Consider the following 20,098-nt stretch of genomic DNA (forward strand, 5'->3'; position numbering starts at 1 on the left):
GGAGGCTCGTGGGAGCTGTAGTCCCAATCTGCCGCGTTCCCCGGCCAGCTGCGAGGCGGCTCTGCGGCGCTCGAACTACAGCTCCCAGCATGCGGGGCGGCGGGGCGGCGCGCGCCTGTGGCGCCGGGAGGCTGTGCGATGGCGGCAGGTTTGTAATAGAAGGAGAAGGCTGCGGCAGTCGGAGCTGGGCGCGGTGGCGGCGGCGGCCCTGAGGAGCGGGGCCGGGCAGCTGCCTCGCTATATGCGAGGGGCCGCGGGTCGGAGCTGTCGTGAAGCGGGTACTTGGGGGCCGGGGGTGCGCTCGGGGCGCGCTCCGTGAGGGCGGTGTCGTGAGGGAAGGAGGCGCTGGGCCCGGCGCCTCGGCTCGGCGGGGGAGCGGGGCTGTGCTCATCTCCCCACTGTGGACCCATGTGGGGATCCCTTTGTCCCTCCTCCCCTTCGCGGGACGAATGAGCCCGGTCCCTGCCGGCTGCTCCGCTTGGCACGAAGGTGCTGCTGCCGTGAATTTCACGGGGAGGTTTAGACTGGCAGGCGGCGTCCCGAGGGTCTCCCCAGGGGGACGGGGAAAACAGACCGTGAGCATTGCAGGCTTCAATTTGCCCCTGCGGGAATCTGCACCTCGCTGGGAAACAGAAGGCAGTCGTTTCTACAGGAAACATTTGTTTGGTTTTCCCAGTCGCGGTTTCAAACTCTCGTTGGAAACATAAGTATTTTGACTGCAGGAAAATGAAGTGAGAGCTGGCATGGGCTGATCTCTTGGGAATGAGGAAGCTTTAAGAAGTTATTTCCTGATTTGCAGGGCTCTTGAACCTGAGCTGCTGTGGTTGTCTGTCCTTGGTGCCCTGGCCCCTTTTCTCCTCTGTATTCCCCCTGACACACCCCATGAACAGGCAGAGAATCGTTTGCCCTGGGATTACTTTGGGGAAGCAGGGCTGAGAGCCTGGCTCCTGTTGCCACACTGTCACCAGCAGCAGTTTTGTCTTTTTCTTCCTAAGTGAGGAAATCACTTTGGGTCTCCTTCCTGGATGAATTTATTCATGTTTTATGGCACTTGTAGGATTTGTTGCTGTATTTAAAATTTCTTCTGGATGGATTTTAAAGAAGCTTTTTGGGACAAGGAAGATAACAGGCAGCATAGTTGCAGTGTTTCCTTGAGAAACTAAAGATGTGAAAATGATAAATGTTGCATTGAAGTATGTGCAGTAAAGTGTTTGTATTTAGATGGACACATCTGAAACTTTGCATTAAGATGAAGTTCATGTGGCGGAGATCTCTCAGCTCATCAGATCACTTATTTTGTTTTAGGTGTTTAAAAAAATTCTGAATCCCTCTCAGTACTACTGAAGAAAATATTATGTACATCTTTATGGCATTTGAGATTTTAGTGGCTGCACTCAAATAATACAATTAAGTGTTGGATTATGTTGATTTTCTGCACCAAAAGTGTTTGTTACTTATTATCCAAATTGTTTCTATTGACTATGACTTATTTTTATAAATACACTAGGTTGGTTGTAAGAGAGTAATTTTCTTTTACTGAAAATGTTATTGTAAATTTCTTATTATGTTTATCTGCTTAATTTCTAGGTGCTGGAAGTGGATAGATAGCTGTCCATACCAGCTACCTGGAGCTTTGAAAGTTATATTGTCTTAAATCTACAGAATGTAATATTATTGTTAGTGCTGATCAGCAAAGAAATTGGAATACAGCTTGCAAGATGCCAACTGTTGAAAATCTGAGTGGTGAGCAGAACTTCAGTGCACACTGGATGTTCAATAGTGCCCGTGCTGGAGTCTTATTAGGTCCTGGTTTTACTGGTTTGAACTTCAAGAAAGAAAATTTGTTACCTGGACCTGAAAACATCACAGCTTTGTCTGAAGAAGTGCAGCATCTGTCAGACAGCTGTTCTGTAAGTGATGACTCCCTGTGTGAAGAGTCTGCCAGCTCTCAGACACTTCAGCAATGTGCCACTGCAACACCTTTTCCAGCAGCAGCTGGAAACATGGAGAGCTCTAAACCAGACTTAGTCCATGGTGAAGTGGATGGTCAGAAGAAATCCAGTCACAGTGATCCACTCTTACAAAAGCTTGAACAGGTAATAAATATACCTAGAATTCCTTGACATACTTGCAGTAAGATTTATTCTGTTCCTGCATATGATTTGTCATGCCTGCAAGTAGCAAACCCCTTGCAACAAATGTACAGGCCACGGCAAGCTTAAAGAGCAAATCCTAAATTCCAGTTATGCTCACATGGAAGTTGGTGTCCTCCTCATGATGTGCATTTACTGAGTGTAACTACTGTTGTTTCCAGGTGGCACAAGTTCCAGTTTAAAATGAAATCGTTCTTAAAATCATTTTACCTGGAAAGGTGCACACAGTTCTACAGTGTTTCTTCACTCGAGGCTGTGGAAATGGGGTGCTGGTCATTGCAGTGGTAGTGCTTGGCCACAGGTATTCACAGCACAGTGCAGCTGAATGTTCTTGTAGCTATAGCAACTTCTTTTGTTAGTTCTCAAAGTAGGTGTGACAAACCTGGCTCTGTGAGAGAGATTTCCTCTGATGAGGAGATATGTTAGTGTTGATTGTGATAAAGTATCCAAGACATCAGGGTAAAAAAAGTCTTGGAATTGTAATGCTGTTATGTTATTTACTTTTTTTCTAATGCAAGTGTGTCAGTCAATCCACTGTAAGTGGCTGTTCACTTAAAGCTCTTCCCAAAGCTCTTCCATTTGTACTGGATACAAATTGGGTTGACTGGAAGTCTTCAGCAGGACTTTAATAGATCTTGCAGTTAAGGACTAAGAAGTCCTTGTCCACTCAGCCAGCAGCTACATCAGCATAAATCCCTATGTCTGTTCACTGGATTGCAGAGAGGGAGATGGTGTGTGTGTCTCCAGAGTAGAATTCCAGAAATTACCAGGTGCTATAAAAGTTTTCTCCTGTATTTTACATGATAGGAGAATATTTTCTCCTATCATGTAAAATTTTTAAAATATTGCCCAATATTTTAAAATATTATTAGTAGTACCAATCAGTGGCTAAATAAATATAGGCTGATTTATTGGTATCTTAACAGGAATTATTAAGTGTCCTTAGAAAGTTATTGACAATCTACAGCAGAATAATTCTTTGGTACATTCTAAATAAACCTAGCCTCTAATACATTTATTTATTTGTTTGAAAAGCTGAAAGAATTGCAACAGCAGAAACAGGAACAGTTAAAGAAACAACAGATGGAACAACTTCAAAGGTTAATGGAAGAGCAGCAGAAGCTACTTAGCATGGTATCTGGCCAGCCAGCAGCTCTTGGTAAGTTGAGAAAGAAAGCACATGATGTACTTTGTATAAGCTGAAAAATCTAGTCTCATTTTCCAGTTAAAATCTGAAATTGTCTTCTGGGTTCTTCATTTTAAGATTACTTGATTAGTCAGAGATAAATGCTGCATTGCTTCAGTGCCTGAAAGTTGAGTGCTACTGAAGAAGGAATATTGTCCTATTTTTATAAAATGTCAGCTGTAATTGTGGCTTGATCGATATGTGCTATGATGGGAGCTCTTGCTTCAAAGTACATGTCTTGAAGTGTGAAACAAGTACTTTCCTTTCTGATTAGCTGCTTCTCACAGAGCTTTTGATTGCTTAAGCTTTCAGTGTAGCCAGATTAAATGGTCCCTCCTTGTTTGTGCTCACACACATCACATTCAGGTGATGAGGTGAACCAGGATAGAGAGCTGATCTGTATTTAAAAACAGAGAGTTGTAACCTGTATCAGTTTTCCAGTCTTGTTTGCTGGGTGCAAGGAGAGGGGGCAGCTCTTGGCTTCTGGAGCTAAGAAGGGGTACTTTCTGCTCTTGGCAGTGTCAGTCCAACCTGACTTAAATGATTGTCTTCCACTCTGCGTACCTGAGAAGATTAAATTAGGGCTTATTTTAGGAGAAGAAAATCAAGATTGCCCAATCGTTTATTCTTGGTCAGTGATATACAGGTGGAGGCTGGGTGATCAATCCTGCCCTTCAGTGCCATTTCTTTTCTCCTGTGGAGCAGTAGTTCTGTGATAAAAATAGAATGACACAGCCATTTTGTTCCTTCTCCTTTCAAGGTTATACTGTAATGGCTGAAAGTCAAAAGCTAAGACCTGGGCATTCCACAGGCTCAGCACCTTCTCCTCAGTTGCCATTGTCTGGATATCAGAATATCTTTGAAGACAGAGCTCGTGCTCTGGTTGTTCCCTCCCATACACAAGACAACGATTCTTTACAGAAGCTGAACAACAGAGAATGCACCTCATCTTTGAAGAGCAATCTTTCAGAAGTGTCTGCCTGTGAAAAGCAAGGTCTGTATGTGCCTCTGAAAAGGCCAAATTGGTTGAAAAACAAGGAAGACAAATACATTACTGCTTAGTCATTTATAGAAAGTTAACTTGATGTGTGGTGCTTTTTTTCCCCTTGTCACTGAGAGTAATTTTCTGCTACTTACTTTGAAGGTTTTATAATTTTAGTTGGTTTACTTGGTATGTTGGTTTGTTTACTGACGGCTTACAGACCTCAGAATGTTCCTGTTGCTGTCTGTTCAAGTTTGGCTATAAGCAGCATGAGCCAAAAATCAAATTCTCCTCAATTTATGTATGTATACATGGGAAAGTATGTATGTATACTGATGAGAGAGCTCATCAGTACAGCAGACATCAACATTTGTTCAGTTGTGTTTTTAAGCCATACATTAGGTAACAATAACAAAGCAGATGAACAATCAGAATGGATTATTTAAGGTCTGTGGAAAATTTTTAATGCATAAGTGCTTGTTCCATTAAAAAGAAAGAAAGTGCAACTTCAAATAAGAATTAATTTGGGCAAATCTTAGAACTGTTTTGTGTAGGAATTCAGATCACATGGCCATGAAGCTCCCTTCTGGTTTGCACCTGACCTGAGTGCTGTTTAAAGTATGTGCTGAAAACTGATTTGTCATTGGGATGAGAAAAAAAAGCCAACTCTTTTTTTCTCCAAACTCCAAGCTTTCACAGGAAAAAACATGTGGTGTCCAGAAAAAAAGGTGGAATTATTAATGGAGAGTGAAGATAATCACATTGATCACATATTAGGTGTGGGAAGTGCAGATGTCTCTGAAAATTCCCGTGGAGGTGAACAGTTGTTGACTAATGCAGAGGAAAGGTAATTCAGACTATGATTATGCATTTTTTATCAAATTACACAAGTTTGGTTGAATTCTGAGTCCTGAGTGAAAGAGTCTGATGCTCTGAAATTGTGCAATTTCTTAACAAAGGATTTGGTTTTTCTAGGTACTGTGGAGCCTTGTGGTAAGAGAGGCTCTTGCTTGGAATTGGTTGTGCTGTAAAAGATGGAATGTTGTGTGTTGGCTGAAGAGGTGTGTGAGCAGCCTGGGGTCATGACAGCATAGAAGCACCTTTCAGTATAGCTGGATATATAAGCAGTCATGACTGCTGTTCCCAGTTTGATTTATTACAACCTCCTATCCCCTGTTATGCTCTGAAAGTAGTAATGTGAGGGAGGACAGCGAGGCTCTGACTTTTTAGTTTATTATGGGGAGTTGTGGTTGTTTGAAATGTCCAAGGCCAGGCTGGATGGGGCTCTGAGCAACCTGGTCTAGTGGAAGGTGTCCCTGCCCACTGTGGCAGGGTTGGAAGGTTGGAACAAGGTGATCTTTAAAGTCCTTTCCAACCCAAACAGCACAGTGATTACATCGTTCTATGAAATGTGGCTGTATCTCCCCTGGGGTAGGTCTTGGCCACCCCCAGCCTGCTTCCTGGGGTGGGCAGCAGCATGAAACAGCAAAGAAAGCCCTGATGCTGTACAAGCAGGCTTCAGTAATAGCTAGAATATTATGTTATCAGTGCTGTTAGCTATAGAAAAAGCTCACTCCCTGCCAGCCAGACCCAGCACTCCTGTGAAGGAGGAGGAATATCAAAGAGGGAGACAGGGAACGTTATCTCAGTAGCATTCCTGAGTGGAAGGGTGATACTGTAGGAATTGGAAGTGTGACTAAATTATGAGTGGAAGTTGGGTGATTTGTCTGGAGGAAAGGGTCCTTAAGAAAAGCAGTGAAAAAAAAGCAACAAACCCTGCACACAGTGTCTTTTAGATATGTATATTAACTATTGCAGGGATTGGATAAACATGTAGTGTTAAAATGCATTTCTCAGATTAACTTCATGCCTAAAGCACCTCAGAATTTGTCATCTTTTATACAATTACACCATAGATCTTTGATTACCAGTGATGTTAAACATAGTTATTTTATACAGAATTATAAGTTGTTTTTATAATTACTCTAGACCCATTAAAGCTGCAATACGTGAGAAGAAACAAACTTTTGAAGAATTCTTGGAAGAACAGATACAACTAGAAGAACAGCGTCTGGAGCAAACCCAGAAGTTACAGGTTATTGATTATTACTCTAAAAACCTTCATTATTGTTTATATATTGTGCTGAGATGTGATAGGTGCTTTAAAGTGTACAAGGAAGATGCTAGCAGGGAAAGCTAACACTGGATGCAGCATTCCCATTCTAAAAAATAATAAGCCCCAAATACTTCACTTGCTTAAGTCTTCAGAAATCCAGTAGAAATGTACAATGTAAATTTCTGCTGATATCTGGGATTTATTTGAAGAAATCTTCAAACTGTGTAAGGAGCTTTTTAACATTTTATTGTTTGCTCTTCTTTACTCATTTTCAGGAGACAAATGGATCAGCTGTCCAAAAACCAGTGATCAAGAGACCCTTCCTGAAAAGAGGGGAAGGTTTAACAAGATTCACTAATGCCAACTCTAAAATGACAAAACTTGGAGAAAACACCTCAAAGCTTCAACAAAGGGCTTTAGATGATAGAAATGTTATTAAAGTGGACAGATTACAAATACAGAAGAAAACTGTGCTTCCTGGAAAAGAACGGGTTTCTGAAAATCCTTTTGCACCATGTAAAAAATACAGCCACCCCCATAAAGTAAAACGTTGTCCTATTCAGAAGACAGTAGTACTCAGGAATCACAATGGAGAAAATATCTTGCCATTAGAAACAAGAATGCAATCAGGAAAAAATCATGATGGACAGATAAGAGATTCTTACCCATCAGAAATTAACAACAAAATAGAAAATACAGAGAACAGAGTAGAATTTGCTAAGTCTAACACTGGTAAAATCAAAAACAAATTACCTGGTGCTGAAAAGTCTCAAGAACTGACCAGTGCCTTTTCTAATTCTAAATGTCCCATAGGTCAGCCTGTGAAAGATTCAGAACTGTCTTTTGAGCTTTCATTTCAGAATAAACTGGAGAACTGGGAAAAAGAAAAAGAAAAAGAGAATCTAGAATTAGATGAATTTTTGTTTCTAGAACAAGTTGCAGATGAAATATCTTTCTCAAGTAATTCCTCATTTGTGCAAAGGATCTTGGAACGAGACCAGCAAACTTCAAAAGGCCGTAGGATGTCTTCTACTCCTATCAAGGCAAAGCAGCAGCAAGTCACGGCACTGGCCATCGAACTTAAAAATGAGAGAAATAAAAGGGCAGACTGCATGGCACAGGAAAATATAAATGATAGCCCAGTTATACACACAGCCTCAAATTCAGGAACAGATTTCAGAATGAAGGATCCATTGAGTAAAACAGATGGTGTAATATTCTCAGCTTCTTCCATGAAAGCAGCTCCTGCTTTAAAAAGTAATCGCTGGATTGTAAGTGAAGATAAGAGTGAGGGCAACAGTGATACTGCTACAGATTCTGAGAGTGAATTTGGGGCCACATTGAAGCATGACAACAAAGATGCTAAGACAGCCCTTGTGAACCACAGAGAAAGTGATCCAGAATTTTTTGATTGTGGAAGTTCTGTTACAGACATCAGAAAAGAGAGCAGAAATGGAGATGCTGACCTTGTGTTGTCAGACAAAGATTGTGGTGCACTGTCAAAGCAAAAGGTTAGAAAAGCTGCAGATGATCACAGAAGCATGTCGTGTATAAGTAGGAATAAGTTTGAGTTTGATGATGAAAGAACATGGAGTGATCTTGATGAAAATTATGTTAGCATTGATTTACCTGAGAAATATACTAAAACACCTTTGCAGATGGACTTTTGCTTTAAGAATGATACAACTGTCCCTGACAAAGCAATAAAGAGAAAAGTTGCCTCAAAGAAAGGAGATGAAATGTCCAAAGAGACTGCAGTGGACAGTGATTCAAATGGACCTCCTGTATCAAACCTGATGATGAAACTGTTTCCTTCACTGAAGCCAAAGCAGAAGGCAGGCTGCCATCCAGAGCATGAAACCAAATCAAATGTGGAACCAGAGCTGGGAGGTGAGAGAACAGCAGCTGGTAGGAGGTGGTGAGGAAGGCGTGTTGTACAAGTCTTCCCTACTAGAGCTTAAGCTGCAAACTGAAATTACACCAGAGGGTTTAAGTACAGACTTCTGCTGTGAGAAATGGCCCTACTCTCCCCCTGCATCTCTGGTTGCATGTCTGATGCCAGATCTAACAATTACACAGCTTGCAGAATGACTCTGATTGGTGAAACCTTCTTTTCAGAAATTTAATTGGTGGGAGTTTTTTTCCTTCCCTCTGGAGGCTTCAGCTCATTGAAGTAACTTGATCTGAAGCTGCTTGATCACTGTTTCTGAATGAAGGAAAATAGTAAGGGGAAGCTGAAAATGAATTGGTACCTTCCAATTGGTGATGAGTTGAGTGTGAGCCAGCAGTGCCCTGGCAGCCAGGAGGGCCAACCCTGTCCTGGGGCATCAGGCACAGCATGGCCAGCAGGGCAAGGGAGGGGATTGTCCTGCTCTGCTCTGCTCTGGGGCAGCCTCACCTCCAGTGCTGGGGCAGCTCTGGGTGCCACCATGTAAAAAAGACATTAAAGTATTAGCAGGTGTCCAAAGGAGGGCCATAGGGATGGTGAAGGGTCCTGAGGGGAAGCTGTATGAGGAATGGCTGATGACACCTGCTGTGTTCAGCCTGGAGAAGAGCAGACGGAGGGGAGACATTATTGCAGTCTGCAGCTTCCTTATGAGGGGAAGAGGAGGGGCAGACACTGATCTCTGCTCTGTGGTGAGCAGTGACAGACCTGAGCAAGACACACTGGCCTCACTTGACATCAGCACCTTAGCATAAATATCAATTAAGAAAAACTTAAGTGTAACTTCTGTGTCTGACTGTAACCACTTTTGCAAGCAGAGGCCTAGCCCTAGCAGGCTAAGGTGGTAAGAAAGGAGAGGCATGCTGGCTGTCACAGAAGGCCAAAAAAATGCAAAGTCATAGGGGTTGTTTTCATAGACACACAGTTATAAAAAGCATAACAGCAGTAAGGTGAATGTGATGAATATGTTAGATAGGAACTATGTACTGTGTTTGTAGCCCTAGGATGAAGAAACCACATGTTATGTGAGACCCCAACCCTTAAAACTGCAGCTTTTAGATAAACAAACAAACAAGGGTAGGTGCCAGAAGTGTGAAGTATAAAAGCCTGTGCAAAATGAATCCCAGTCAGACGTGCACATGGAGTGCTAACCCCTGCATGATCTCTTGGCTTCAATGGTGTGCTTTACTTTGTAGTACCTGCTGTGGAGTAGATTCCTTTGAATGAAGGGAATGGTCTGAAATTGTGTTAGGGGAGGTTCAGGTTGGATATTGTCTGGATATTACCTTACCACCCCAGAGGGTGGCTGGGCACTGGAGCAGGTCCCCAGGGAAGAGGTCACAGCACCAGCCTGACAGTTCAAAAAGAGTTTGGACAATGCACTCAAGTACATGGTGTGACTCTTGGGGATGTACTGTGCAAGGCCAGGAGTTGGGCTTGATGATCCTTTTGTGTTCCTTCTAAGTCAGGATATTCTGTGATTCCTATGAAAGCTGCTACTTCTGCTTATTATTTTCTTGAGAATTGGTTGTGTAGGCTCATCTAAAGATGGCTGCTAAAAGTTTGCAGGAAGAGGGGTGAGGTTGGGGTTTTTTTACAGCATTTCAGAGGAAGGGTGAGCAAGGAAACCACCTACACAGCGACATCAATATGTCGTCTATTCTGTTGTAAAGTCAGACTCTGAAACCCTGTGGATTCTTAAGTGGTGACTGAACAGCAAACTGGGATGGGAAAAAAAGCCCATAAAACCCCCTCCCTATTATCAGCCTCTGCAACAGATTCCCTGTCAGGGATGGATGTGAACAGACTTTGTAGTGACTGAAAGTTGAGAAAACTTAGAACCATAAACTTTCCTGTTTGATATACCCTATACCATCGTGCTGTGTACATGTACCTGGCACATATATGTGGTATGTACCTACATGTGTGCCATATACACTCATTACACCCTTATACCTCCATTTTATTTCTCTGGTTTGATGTGAAGCCCTTCAAATTCCAGCTCCAAATATAGCTTTAGTTCTACCAAGATGAAAGATGCATTCAGTACTTAAAGTACTACAAAAGTAATGCATCTACTCCATATTTGAGGTACTTGAGTAAATAGTGCAGTGTTTTAAAACATAACTTCTGTGTTATTTGGATAGTAGAATTTTTTTTGCAAAATTACTGCTATCTCTAAATGGCATTTACTATGTCTATAAAAACAGTATTTACTTGGGTTTTTTTTTTTTTAACAATTTTTAAGCTGGTGTGTGATAATTGTTCACTTCAGTCTTATGAATGCCATTTGGATAATGTGCCTGTGGCTGTGCTTTGACAGGAAGCACTGTTCCATCCCAGCTACTGAGAGAGAGACTCGCTGAGTTGGAAAATGAAATTGAGAGATTCCGAGCTGAAAACACAACTCTGAGTAAACTCCGTGAAGAAAGAGAGCACACCCTGGCAAATATCAGGTAATTTTTACTCCAAACATTTTGGGGCATTCACTTTCATAGTGTGTTGCAGACTCTCCTAATGTCCACTTACCAAGAGCACAGGTTCACATGCTTCAGTTACAGTGGAGATAGGGCTAGACACAAGTTGTTGCTCTATGGGTGTGTTAAACTGTAATTGTTACACACAATTTAATAGTGTTAAGAACCCCTGCTCAGTTAATATGATGTCCCTAAAGGCTGTATTTTGGAGAATGTGTACTTTGTTCTAAAGGATAGTACAATCCTGAATTGCCCTTGCAGAACTGGTCTCAGTGCTTTTGCTTTGGATTTGGTATTTGTGTGTACACACTGAGAATCTTTTAATTTGAGCAGGGACATTTATAAGTGGCATATAGAACAGAATAATTACCTGTGATGACATAAATGGGGCACATCTGTTCCTACCACAGCCACTTTTTTTTTTTGTTTGGGAACAGCATTGTGTCTTTGGCTAACATTTACTTTTTGTCCTCCTATTAGCAGATTCTTTTCTCTGGTGCTTTTGGGGGATGGTGTTCTAATGTTTTGAAGAATGTCGCAAGATTTTGGCCAAAGCTTTTCTAAATTCAGGATAATATTTGTGACTAGAAGATATAAAAATATATGTTGTTGGACTTCAAACACCCACTATGTGACGATTCTTACTCCTTAAATAAGTAATACCGGTTATAATATAGTCTTCCTGGGGGTAATGGATGCTGAATTGCACTCTGTGACCACAAGACACCGAGTCTTCACTTTCTTTCTTAAAATCCAGATTAAAGGAGATTTGGGCTAAAGGAACAACTTTGTTTCATAATTATAGGAAAGAAATTGCAGACTTTGAACAGAAGAAAGCCCAAGAACTGGCTGAAATAGAAGAATATAAAAAAAAGGAAATTAAAAAACTGCAAAAGGAGCGTAAAGTTTTTGAAAAATACACCACAGAAGCTAGAACAATTCCAGATAAAAAAGAACGGGATGAAATTCAGGTATAAAAATATATTATTATTCTAGTCCACATAGGAACATGTAAGTTCACTTAAAGGCAGTCAAGAACTAAATTCTAACTTAGTTCAAAGATTACAAGTGATTTCAAGATGGGAACTGCTAGCAGATGTGGGTTAGTGGTGAGCTTGGCAGTGCTGGATTAACAGTTGCACTGAATGATCCTAAAGTTTGGGTTTTTTTTGAAATCTAAATTACTCTGATTGAGGGAGGGAACTGTAATCTTTACAATGCTGTTTGAGGGTTTTAAGGCAAAAAATCCTCATGAGCAAATCTTTTTGTCATATTTCCATACTAAAAACTGCTGGTGACTGATAGAATGATCTTCAGCTTTGAAACAAAATTCCTGAAGTTAAAATATTAAATTGTAAAGTTTTATTCATGGTAGTGGATCAAAGTGCAAACTAGAAGTTCACAAGGGTTTTGTTCTGTCTATAACTCTGTTCAGTCTATGTATTAATCTTCTACAATTTTCAAAGTTACATTTTGTTATCACTTACAGGTCTTTAGGTGTCAGTGATGTAAAGAACAAGATCTGTTTCTTCTTTCATTGTCAGATGTATGGTATATGAGATGCATAAACAAGCCATATTAAACATCACACAGGGATTTCCCTCTTCCTTCCCTACAAATTTCTCTTCAGAAAACTGAATTGACATTTGCTAAACTAGGCAGATTTCCATGTGTTTTTGTGTGTTTGTGTCCTCCCTGTTTTCCTGTGCCAAGATTTTTGAAGTGCCTTCCAAAGGTAGCATTAAGGATTTTGTGTTTCTGTCTCAAGTGTATTTGTACTGACCAATCTAGGAAGTATTAAAGGATGCCAAGAAAGCAAGAAAAACAATTCCTGTGGTTGGAGTAGAGCTTATAAAGTTGGTAGTTTAAAGTAAATAATCACTCTTTCAGAAAAGAAAATTCTTCCTTACCTTTCACTCCAGCGCTATTAAGCTGATTTGGTTTTTTTGCCACTTATGCCTTTTTTGGTCATGTTTGTATTTCTATTAGAAACTGAAATATATTTTATTATATTAAAAATGAAAATGTGCATTTTTCTAAGGCTTTAAAACAGCAGATTGCAGAGTTACAGGAGGATCTAAAACGAAAAGAGGCAAAATGGTCGACCACCCATCGACGCCTGAAAGATCAAATAGAAGCTTTAGTAAATGAGAACTTTGAGCTAAAAGAGGAAATCAGAATTATGGAGAAGTTTCGTCTAGAAGCCTGGAAGAAAGTAGAAGCTGCTGGAAACAAGAAAAAAATAGGAAATCCTGGGATGAGTCTAAATAGAGCAGAATCTGTAAGTTATTAATCTTGGTGCTTTAAATATATTTGTGTGAATACTGGTGAGTTTTCTGTTATATACTTGGACTCTAATAGCTACAACCTAGCTGCTTACTGTTAATTTACTGTTGTGGGGACTACACTAGTAGTGATAGACACAGAATTTTGTTAATGTCATATTCTCTGCAAATGTCAATGCTTTTGTTGAGCCACTCATCTTGGAAATTAAAAATGATGCAGTATGAAAGAGAAGTAATTGTTGGAGTCTAAGCTGTGAACTTCTGCCCCTTCAGGATCAACCAGGCAAACTAAGCAGTTCACAATTGTCTGAAGCAGTTATATTAAGTTTTGAAACTATAACTATTGTTCTGGATTGTTTGCATCAAATTAACGTTTTGGAGTTGTTGATAGTGAGGGAGCTGATGGAGGAAGAATTCCAAAGTGCAGCTTGGGCTACATCACACAAGCCCTTCTGCTGATCAAGTCTCAAAACTGTATAGTTTGTGAAGAAAGCTTCCAGTAAATTTAATGTCATATGGTCTATACATTTTATTGACTCAGTATGAACAGTTATGAGTACATGTCACATAAACCACAAATACTTCCTTTCTTTTAGTGTCTACCAGGTAGAGGCCTAAAAAGTCGAAGTGCATCTCCGCTTCTTCCAGATCAGAAGTGCAGCAAGATAAATGGCAAAAGTTATTCACAAACAAAAGGTAAAAATATTTGTCTCTGCAGAGAATTCTTTTAAGTCTTTAAAATAAAATAAATGTGAAGTTTTGCTTTGTGAGTGCATTACCACCTCAAAAGGCAATAGAGTGGGAACTTGAGCATATGCATAAATACCTCCTAGGGTGGGATTCTGAAGAAAGCTGTGATTTCACTCCAGTTTTGGAGTAAAAAATGCTTCTGGTCATACTTGATGGTCTGGAGCACTGCAGAAGCTGCTTTCTGTAATCAGAGATAAAACTCATCACTGGTGTCCTCCAAGCTGCAGATGTTGGTTAGATCAGAGTCACTGAGTGGTTTGGGTTGGAAGGGACCTCAAAGGTCATCCAGTTCCAACCCCTTGCTATGGGCAGGGACACCTTCCACTAGACCAGGGTGCTCAGGGCCCCATCCAGTCTGGCCTTGGACCATTCCAGGAAAGGAGCAACCTCAGCTTCTCTGGGCAACCTGTTCCAGTGCCTCACTGCCCTGACAGTGAAGAATTTCTTTCTAATGTCTAGTTGAGTTGCTGATAACATCAGAACTGCTGTGTCTCTTCAGAACCTTCTGTTAGCAGATCTGTCATCATATGGGCAATGCTGTGGCAGCTGCTCCTTGTTCACAGTTAGTGTCTGCCTTCCTAAGGGATAAGCACATATGGAAAGTAACTGCAGGGTACTTTTTTTGACACCTCTGACAGCTCATCCAACCATCATGTTATCTGTTACAGGAATATGTTCCAGAATTGAAGGTAGTTGTATTTTGGTAATTTGATAGGAGAGACATAGAAAAAATACGCTGATCAGTTCCTCTTAAAAGCTGCTATTCATCTTCCTTTGTTCATTATAAAGCATCACTAATAATGTCTAAATTTCTAAGAGGGACAAATCCTTTGTGAATCTGCAGAGGTGAAACAGGAGAGAAAGTGCATTAAATGTCCATTGTAATCATTCTTCAGTTCTTGCTGACACACAAAACAATGTCAGTGATTGATTCTTTTCTGGGCATGTGCCTATCCTTTTAATAAATATCCTGCTTTCAGTTTCTACTGCAGTTAAGAAATGTGGGGGTCCTGTACAGCTTGACCTACTATATAACTGTAACTCTTAAACCACACTTTAATTTCTCAGTCCAATTTAACTATTACATGTATCTCAGTAGGAAAACTTTCTAGAACACCTCCATCAGGACCTGCTAATGAGAGAAACAACTCTGAGGCAATGACAGCACTAGAAGATTATTCTCAGACTTTAATGGTGGTAAGTCCTCTGTCTTGATTTGATTTTCAAAGCAGGGAAGAAAAAGCCTAAAATAGAAAAGTTAATGAGTATCTGGAGGGTGACTGATGAGGCTGTTGACTCATCTTTTTGTGTTCTTCAGCTTTTATTGTCACAACAGAAAATGGCTGTGTACTAGTCAATGAGGAGTGTTTTACCTTTGTCTAGTAGTTGTATTGTTCTTTGGCTCAGGAAAAATAAAAAGTAATAATCTCCTGCTCTTTTGAATTTTTTACCTTTTGGGAGGGCTAAAGAGGGGTGGATGTTCATATGCACCATGTAGGGCAACTGTGTAAGGATCTTTTAAATAGTTTAATTATTTCTTACATTATTTGCTGTAGGTTACACTTAGGCCATAGAGAACTTGATAGTTTCATACCATGCTGTGGATTTCTTAAGGAAATTGAGCACCATGTTACAGCACATCACTGAATTCCACTTTAGTCCAGACTACAACTGACCACAGATACCCAATGATTGCTCAGTCTCCATCTCTTGTACCATGTGAATTATACTTGGAGTTGCTTAAACCCCAGATTGTGTTTATGCCTCCCCATATTCATTTTCCTTCTGTGATGCTCCTTGTTTCCTAAAATACCTTTCAGCCTAGGAAAACAGTATATTAAGACAAAGCTTGATTTGAGTTTTTGCTTGTCATCTCAGGACACCTCTCCTAATGAAGCTTATGTGTCACCACCATCTGCTCCTGCATTTACAGGCAGTGAAGAGATACAGAGAGAAACTGCTTATTCTGATGGAAAGGTAAAATGGGAGCTTGGCACTTGGAAATTCTGGAAGACAGCTGTTGGGGAAGATGCGTGAGAATTTGAGTGTGAGGGCTCAATACTGACCTCACTCGTGTTTTCATTAGGTTGAGAAGGTTTTAAAAAATGGCTGTCACCTTATATTTTTCCCAAATGGAACATGGAAAAAAGTGGGCTCTGATGGGAAGACCATAACTATAACCTTCTTCAATGGGGATGTGAAACAGATTATGCCTGATCAGACAGTGGTAGGTATCCTATATCTGCATCTTTCAGTAAATACTTATCTGCACGTGTACACTCATTTAAAACTTCTCATTAGTTACACTAAATCTCAACTGTTTTCTGCAGATTTATTACTATGCTGATGCTAAGACTACTCACACTACATACTCTGATGGCCTAGAGGTCTTGCAGTTTTCCAATGGACAAATAGGTAAAGAAATCATTCACCCCAACTGCCAGAACTATTGCCCAGATATAGATATGTATTTATGTAATAAGCATATTGTCTCAAAATACATTTCAGAGAAGCATTATCCTGATGGCAAGAAGGAAATAACCTTCCCTGATCAGACAATTAAGAGTCTGTTTACAGATGGCCAAGAAGAAAGTATCTTTCCTGATGGCACTGTTGTTCGTGTGCAGCGGTGAGCTTTTCCCTCTGGGGGCCTGGGCTGGGCAGGGGCTGGCAGCAGCTGGGGCTCAGTGACAGGGGCACTCTATGGTGACAGCTCTGCTTCCACATCTCCTGCAGGTTGGCATTTCAATGGACTACACTGTGAACACATAGTTACTGCTCGAGGCTTGGGTTTGGGTTTTTTTTTTTTTGGTAGCATGGAAGAGGCATGAAGACAGTGCATTGTCTCATACCCTAAGAGACTTCTCTATTTGTACATAATTCTAGAAAAAATAAATAGTAACTGGCTGGTGTGACTGACAGCAGATAACTGATTGTGCTCAAAATACCAAGTTTTAAACTTCCCTTGGACTTGAGCAGTGATGGATTTGATGCAGATAAAGTGCAGGGGAGGCTCTCAAGTATAAAAGAGTCATATTAGTTTGGCAGAAACAGGTTTTTGAGTGTGAAGCACAGTTTGGCAGAAACAGGTTTTTCCACAAATACTGTTTTTAAAGTCTTCCTTCATTTAGGCTTACGTATCTGATGCTTGTTCTGAGACTAATCTTACACCACGGCGTAATCCTTGGGGCTTTCTCTCCCCTTTAATGCAGAGATGGAACCAAAACTATAGAGTTCAATAATGGCCAGCGAGAACTGCACACAGCACAGTTTAAGAGACGGGAGTATCCAGATGGGACTGTCAAGACTGTGTATGTGAATGGACAGCAGGAAACCAAGTATGTCTCTGGCAGAGTCAGAATAAAGGACAAGGATGGTAATATTATCATGGACACTAAGTTGTAGACCATGTCAAAATTGTTGAAGTGTTAGCACATCAGCAAAGATAATGTACATTTCTGTAAACAGTGCAAAAGCTTAAAGCTTGTTGTGTATATATTATTTATAATTTTCTCTAAATAAATTTATTTTCAGTGGATGCTACTACCTCAGCTCTTTTGCTAATTCTTTTTTCCCATGTCTATATTTAAGAAACAGTTTACTGATTTGGTATTCAGCCATGTGGCATTAAAAGGGTGTTTTTTAAAGCAGTTGTCACTGAACACTCAAACAACTGCACACCACACCTTATTTTGGACATCAGTTAACTTACTGCTTAAAAGACCAAAGGGATGGCAATCTTGGAGTATTCTTTTTCTTTCATCATCTTGTTTTCTTCATGTCAGAGTTGGGAGGCAAAAGCATTAGCAGACTGCAGTGTCTGTTCTATAAACTGCTCTTCTATACTCACAGGGCTAACACAGGTGAAACTGGGGGACAGGTTCATTCTCCAAGCTACTCAGAAACACCAGAAAATGAAAAAAAGTAATCTCATTCCAGTTTTCTAACAGGTATTTTTAAGCTGACTTGTTTTTCAAAATTCTGCAGTACCTACTATCAAGAGGTTGCTGCTGGGCTGGCTGCTCTGAGTCTCCATTCTTGTGCATGTTGAAAAATTTGTTTCCTTCTCTCACATGGTAGAAGACACTTTCTTCTCCTTGTCTCCTCTGCCCACTCCCCTTTCTCCTCAGTGAAGGCCAGCTCTGTCCTTACTCTGTCCTTTATTACTCACAGGGTGGCAGTGAGAACTGTGCTCACTCACCCCCAGAAGTTCCCTGGCTAGGTGCCCTCCCCTTTCTCCTCAGTCAGGGCCAGCTCTGTCCTTACTCTGTCTGTGCCCTTTATTACTCACAGGATGGCAGTGAGAAGAACTGTGCTCACTCACCCCCAGAAGTTCCCTGGCTGGGTGCAGAGACAGCTCCTGGACTTTTGGGTCCAGCTGCTCAAACAGCAGCTGTTACATAATTCAGGGCTGAGTCGCTTTCAAGATGGGTGACAAACAGTGGGGTTTTGGCCTTCTGTAAATGAAAACATGAGCTCTGGGGTATTTGCAACAGCACCTAGGACATGTCTGGTTAGTACCAGAATGTCCTGGAAGTGTGATAGGATCCTTCCACTGCTTGTCCCATTGTGCCTGGGCACGGAGGTCAGCTTTGGACCCTTGCTTTCGTGGGAGCTTGAAGAGTGTGCAAGGCTGCGTGTATGAGCACAGACTGAAGCACAGCAGGCTCCCTCTGAACAGCAAGAGGCTGCTTTACTGGGAGTGTGACTGAGCCCTGGAACTGGCTGCCTGGAGAGGCTGTGGAATCATCACACAAATGCTTTCCTTGATAATCTAGACAAAGCTCTCCTTGGAGAGACTGGGAGGGGCTGAGCTTTCCAGGTAAAGGATTTAGTACAGTGAAGAGACACCCAAAGAAACCTCACAAAATGCAGCAGTAAAGGAAAACAAGCTTTCAGGTGCATGCTGACCAAACTGTTTATTCCCAAACTGTGAAGTGAAAGAGGTGTAACAACACCTGAAAGTGAAAACAGAAACCAGCAACAATGCAAACGTGTTCCAGAACAAAGAGTAATGCAGCCCCAGCTGTTTGCTCCCTAGCTGGTGCTGGGTGGAGATGTCTGTCACCAAATAAACCTGAAACACAAACAAGAGTTATGTCACAATAATGAAAGTTCATCTTCCCTCCACGTCTTTTAACAAGATACTAGAAAAAGTGTCCCAGCATCAGCTTTTGATCTAATTCTTCACCATGCATTAGTTCCATCTACTCCTATGAGACGGGTATCACAGAACAAAACTTAAGGCTCCAAGGCCAGAAAAGATTGAGATGTGGATATAAAGTTTGACTATTCCAATATTAGGAAGTGTTAGGAACATCATATATTTTAGAGTGCTTATAAAATGGGAAGGGAACATATAGAAATAAATAAATGGGAAGGAAAAATGATATAAGGTTGGCCAAAAAATCTGAAAACCAAGTCTTTGCTATTCCCCATGGATAACACATAACCTTAATGAAGAGCTTTATACACATAGTAAAACACCAGTATGTTATCTTGGATGTTTGCCTGAGCAACCACTGAGAACCACCAGCACCTGATACAGAGTAAAAGCAGAAAATAAAGATTAGCTCTCATTGTTTGGGCAGAGTACACTGCCACATCTGCAAATTGCCTTTTTCAGTTACTGGCAGCAGAAGCTCTTTATGTTCTACCACCCCAGGGTTCTGTATTTCAGTGCCTGTAAATTCTTAAAACGGAGGGTTTCAGTAATGGTATGTAAAGTTAATTTTTAACAACTTTTTGTTTTATATGAAATACTTTACTAACAGAATGGATGTGTGGACAAAAGGGATTTTTTCTCAAATAAACTTTAGTTGTCCACATTACTAGCAGTTTATACTTCACTTATAACTGCTGAAATTATCCCTCCCCCGTGGTATGAATTTGTAGTTCATGGTCACTGCACTTACGTGTCACTGATCCAACTCTGCAAGACCCATTTCTATCAGCTTCAGATGAACCAGGTTTTTGTCATCTCCATACAAAGAAATGGTAACCTCTGGTGAAACAGTCTGAAAGTTCACAGTGTTGACAGTTACAGATTTAAATCTCAAGCTGATACTGAAAGATTTCACTGGCTACACTCACTGTCTAAATAGAACTGTGAATATAAAAAGAATACCTCTGTTTTTACATAAACTGGTTTTAAAATAATAGGAATGCTCAGAAACTTCATGATTGCAGAATTAAGAACACCAC

At 40.8% G+C, this 20,098-nt stretch overlaps 2 protein-coding genes across 8 annotated transcripts in view; one reads left to right on the plus strand and one right to left on the minus strand.

The window, feature by feature from the left end:
* Window positions 1-73: 73 nt before the first annotated feature.
* On the plus strand, window positions 74-17,421 carry CENPJ (centromere protein J). 5 transcript variants are annotated; one of them, XM_039718420.1, is made up of 17 exons: window positions 74-148; window positions 1,588-2,096; window positions 3,189-3,312; window positions 4,100-4,333; window positions 5,012-5,168; window positions 6,311-6,416; window positions 6,713-8,327; window positions 10,706-10,838; window positions 11,665-11,830; window positions 12,901-13,140; window positions 13,741-13,840; window positions 14,991-15,091; window positions 15,773-15,871; window positions 15,981-16,121; window positions 16,225-16,309; window positions 16,403-16,523; window positions 17,107-17,421. In XM_039718420.1, the coding sequence occupies exons 2-17, from the start codon at window positions 1,719-1,721 to the stop codon at window positions 17,297-17,299; spliced, it is 3,993 nt and encodes a 1,330-aa protein (XP_039574354.1). In that variant the 5' UTR covers window positions 74-148; window positions 1,588-1,718; the 3' UTR covers window positions 17,300-17,421. The 5 variants fall into 5 exon arrangements, with proteins under 5 accessions (XP_039574354.1, XP_039574353.1, XP_039574356.1 ...); XM_039718419.1 differs by lacking the exon at window positions 74-148 and adding an exon at window positions 189-278; XM_039718422.1 differs by lacking the exon at window positions 74-148 and adding an exon at window positions 189-278 and having other exon boundaries at window positions 14,994-15,091.
* Window positions 17,422-18,806: 1,385 nt separating this feature from the next.
* RNF17 (ring finger protein 17) overlaps window positions 18,807-20,098 on the minus strand; it is a 41,416-nt gene continuing 40,124 nt past the window's right edge. For all 3 annotated transcript variants that reach the window (XM_039718432.1, XM_039718430.1, XM_039718431.1), the window contains 2 exons: window positions 19,810-19,911; window positions 18,807-18,971 (listed from right to left, as the gene is read on the minus strand). In XM_039718432.1, coding sequence (XP_039574366.1) covers window positions 19,813-19,911 — 99 coding nt within the window. In that variant the 3' untranslated portion in view covers window positions 18,807-18,971; window positions 19,810-19,812. The remainder of the gene's footprint in view (window positions 18,972-19,809; window positions 19,912-20,098) is intronic.

Source organism: Passer montanus, unplaced genomic scaffold (assembly GCF_014805655.1).
Source record: "Passer montanus isolate IOZ18808 unplaced genomic scaffold, ASM1480565v1 scaffold4, whole genome shotgun sequence".
Taxonomy (NCBI): domain Eukaryota; kingdom Metazoa; phylum Chordata; class Aves; order Passeriformes; family Passeridae; genus Passer; species Passer montanus.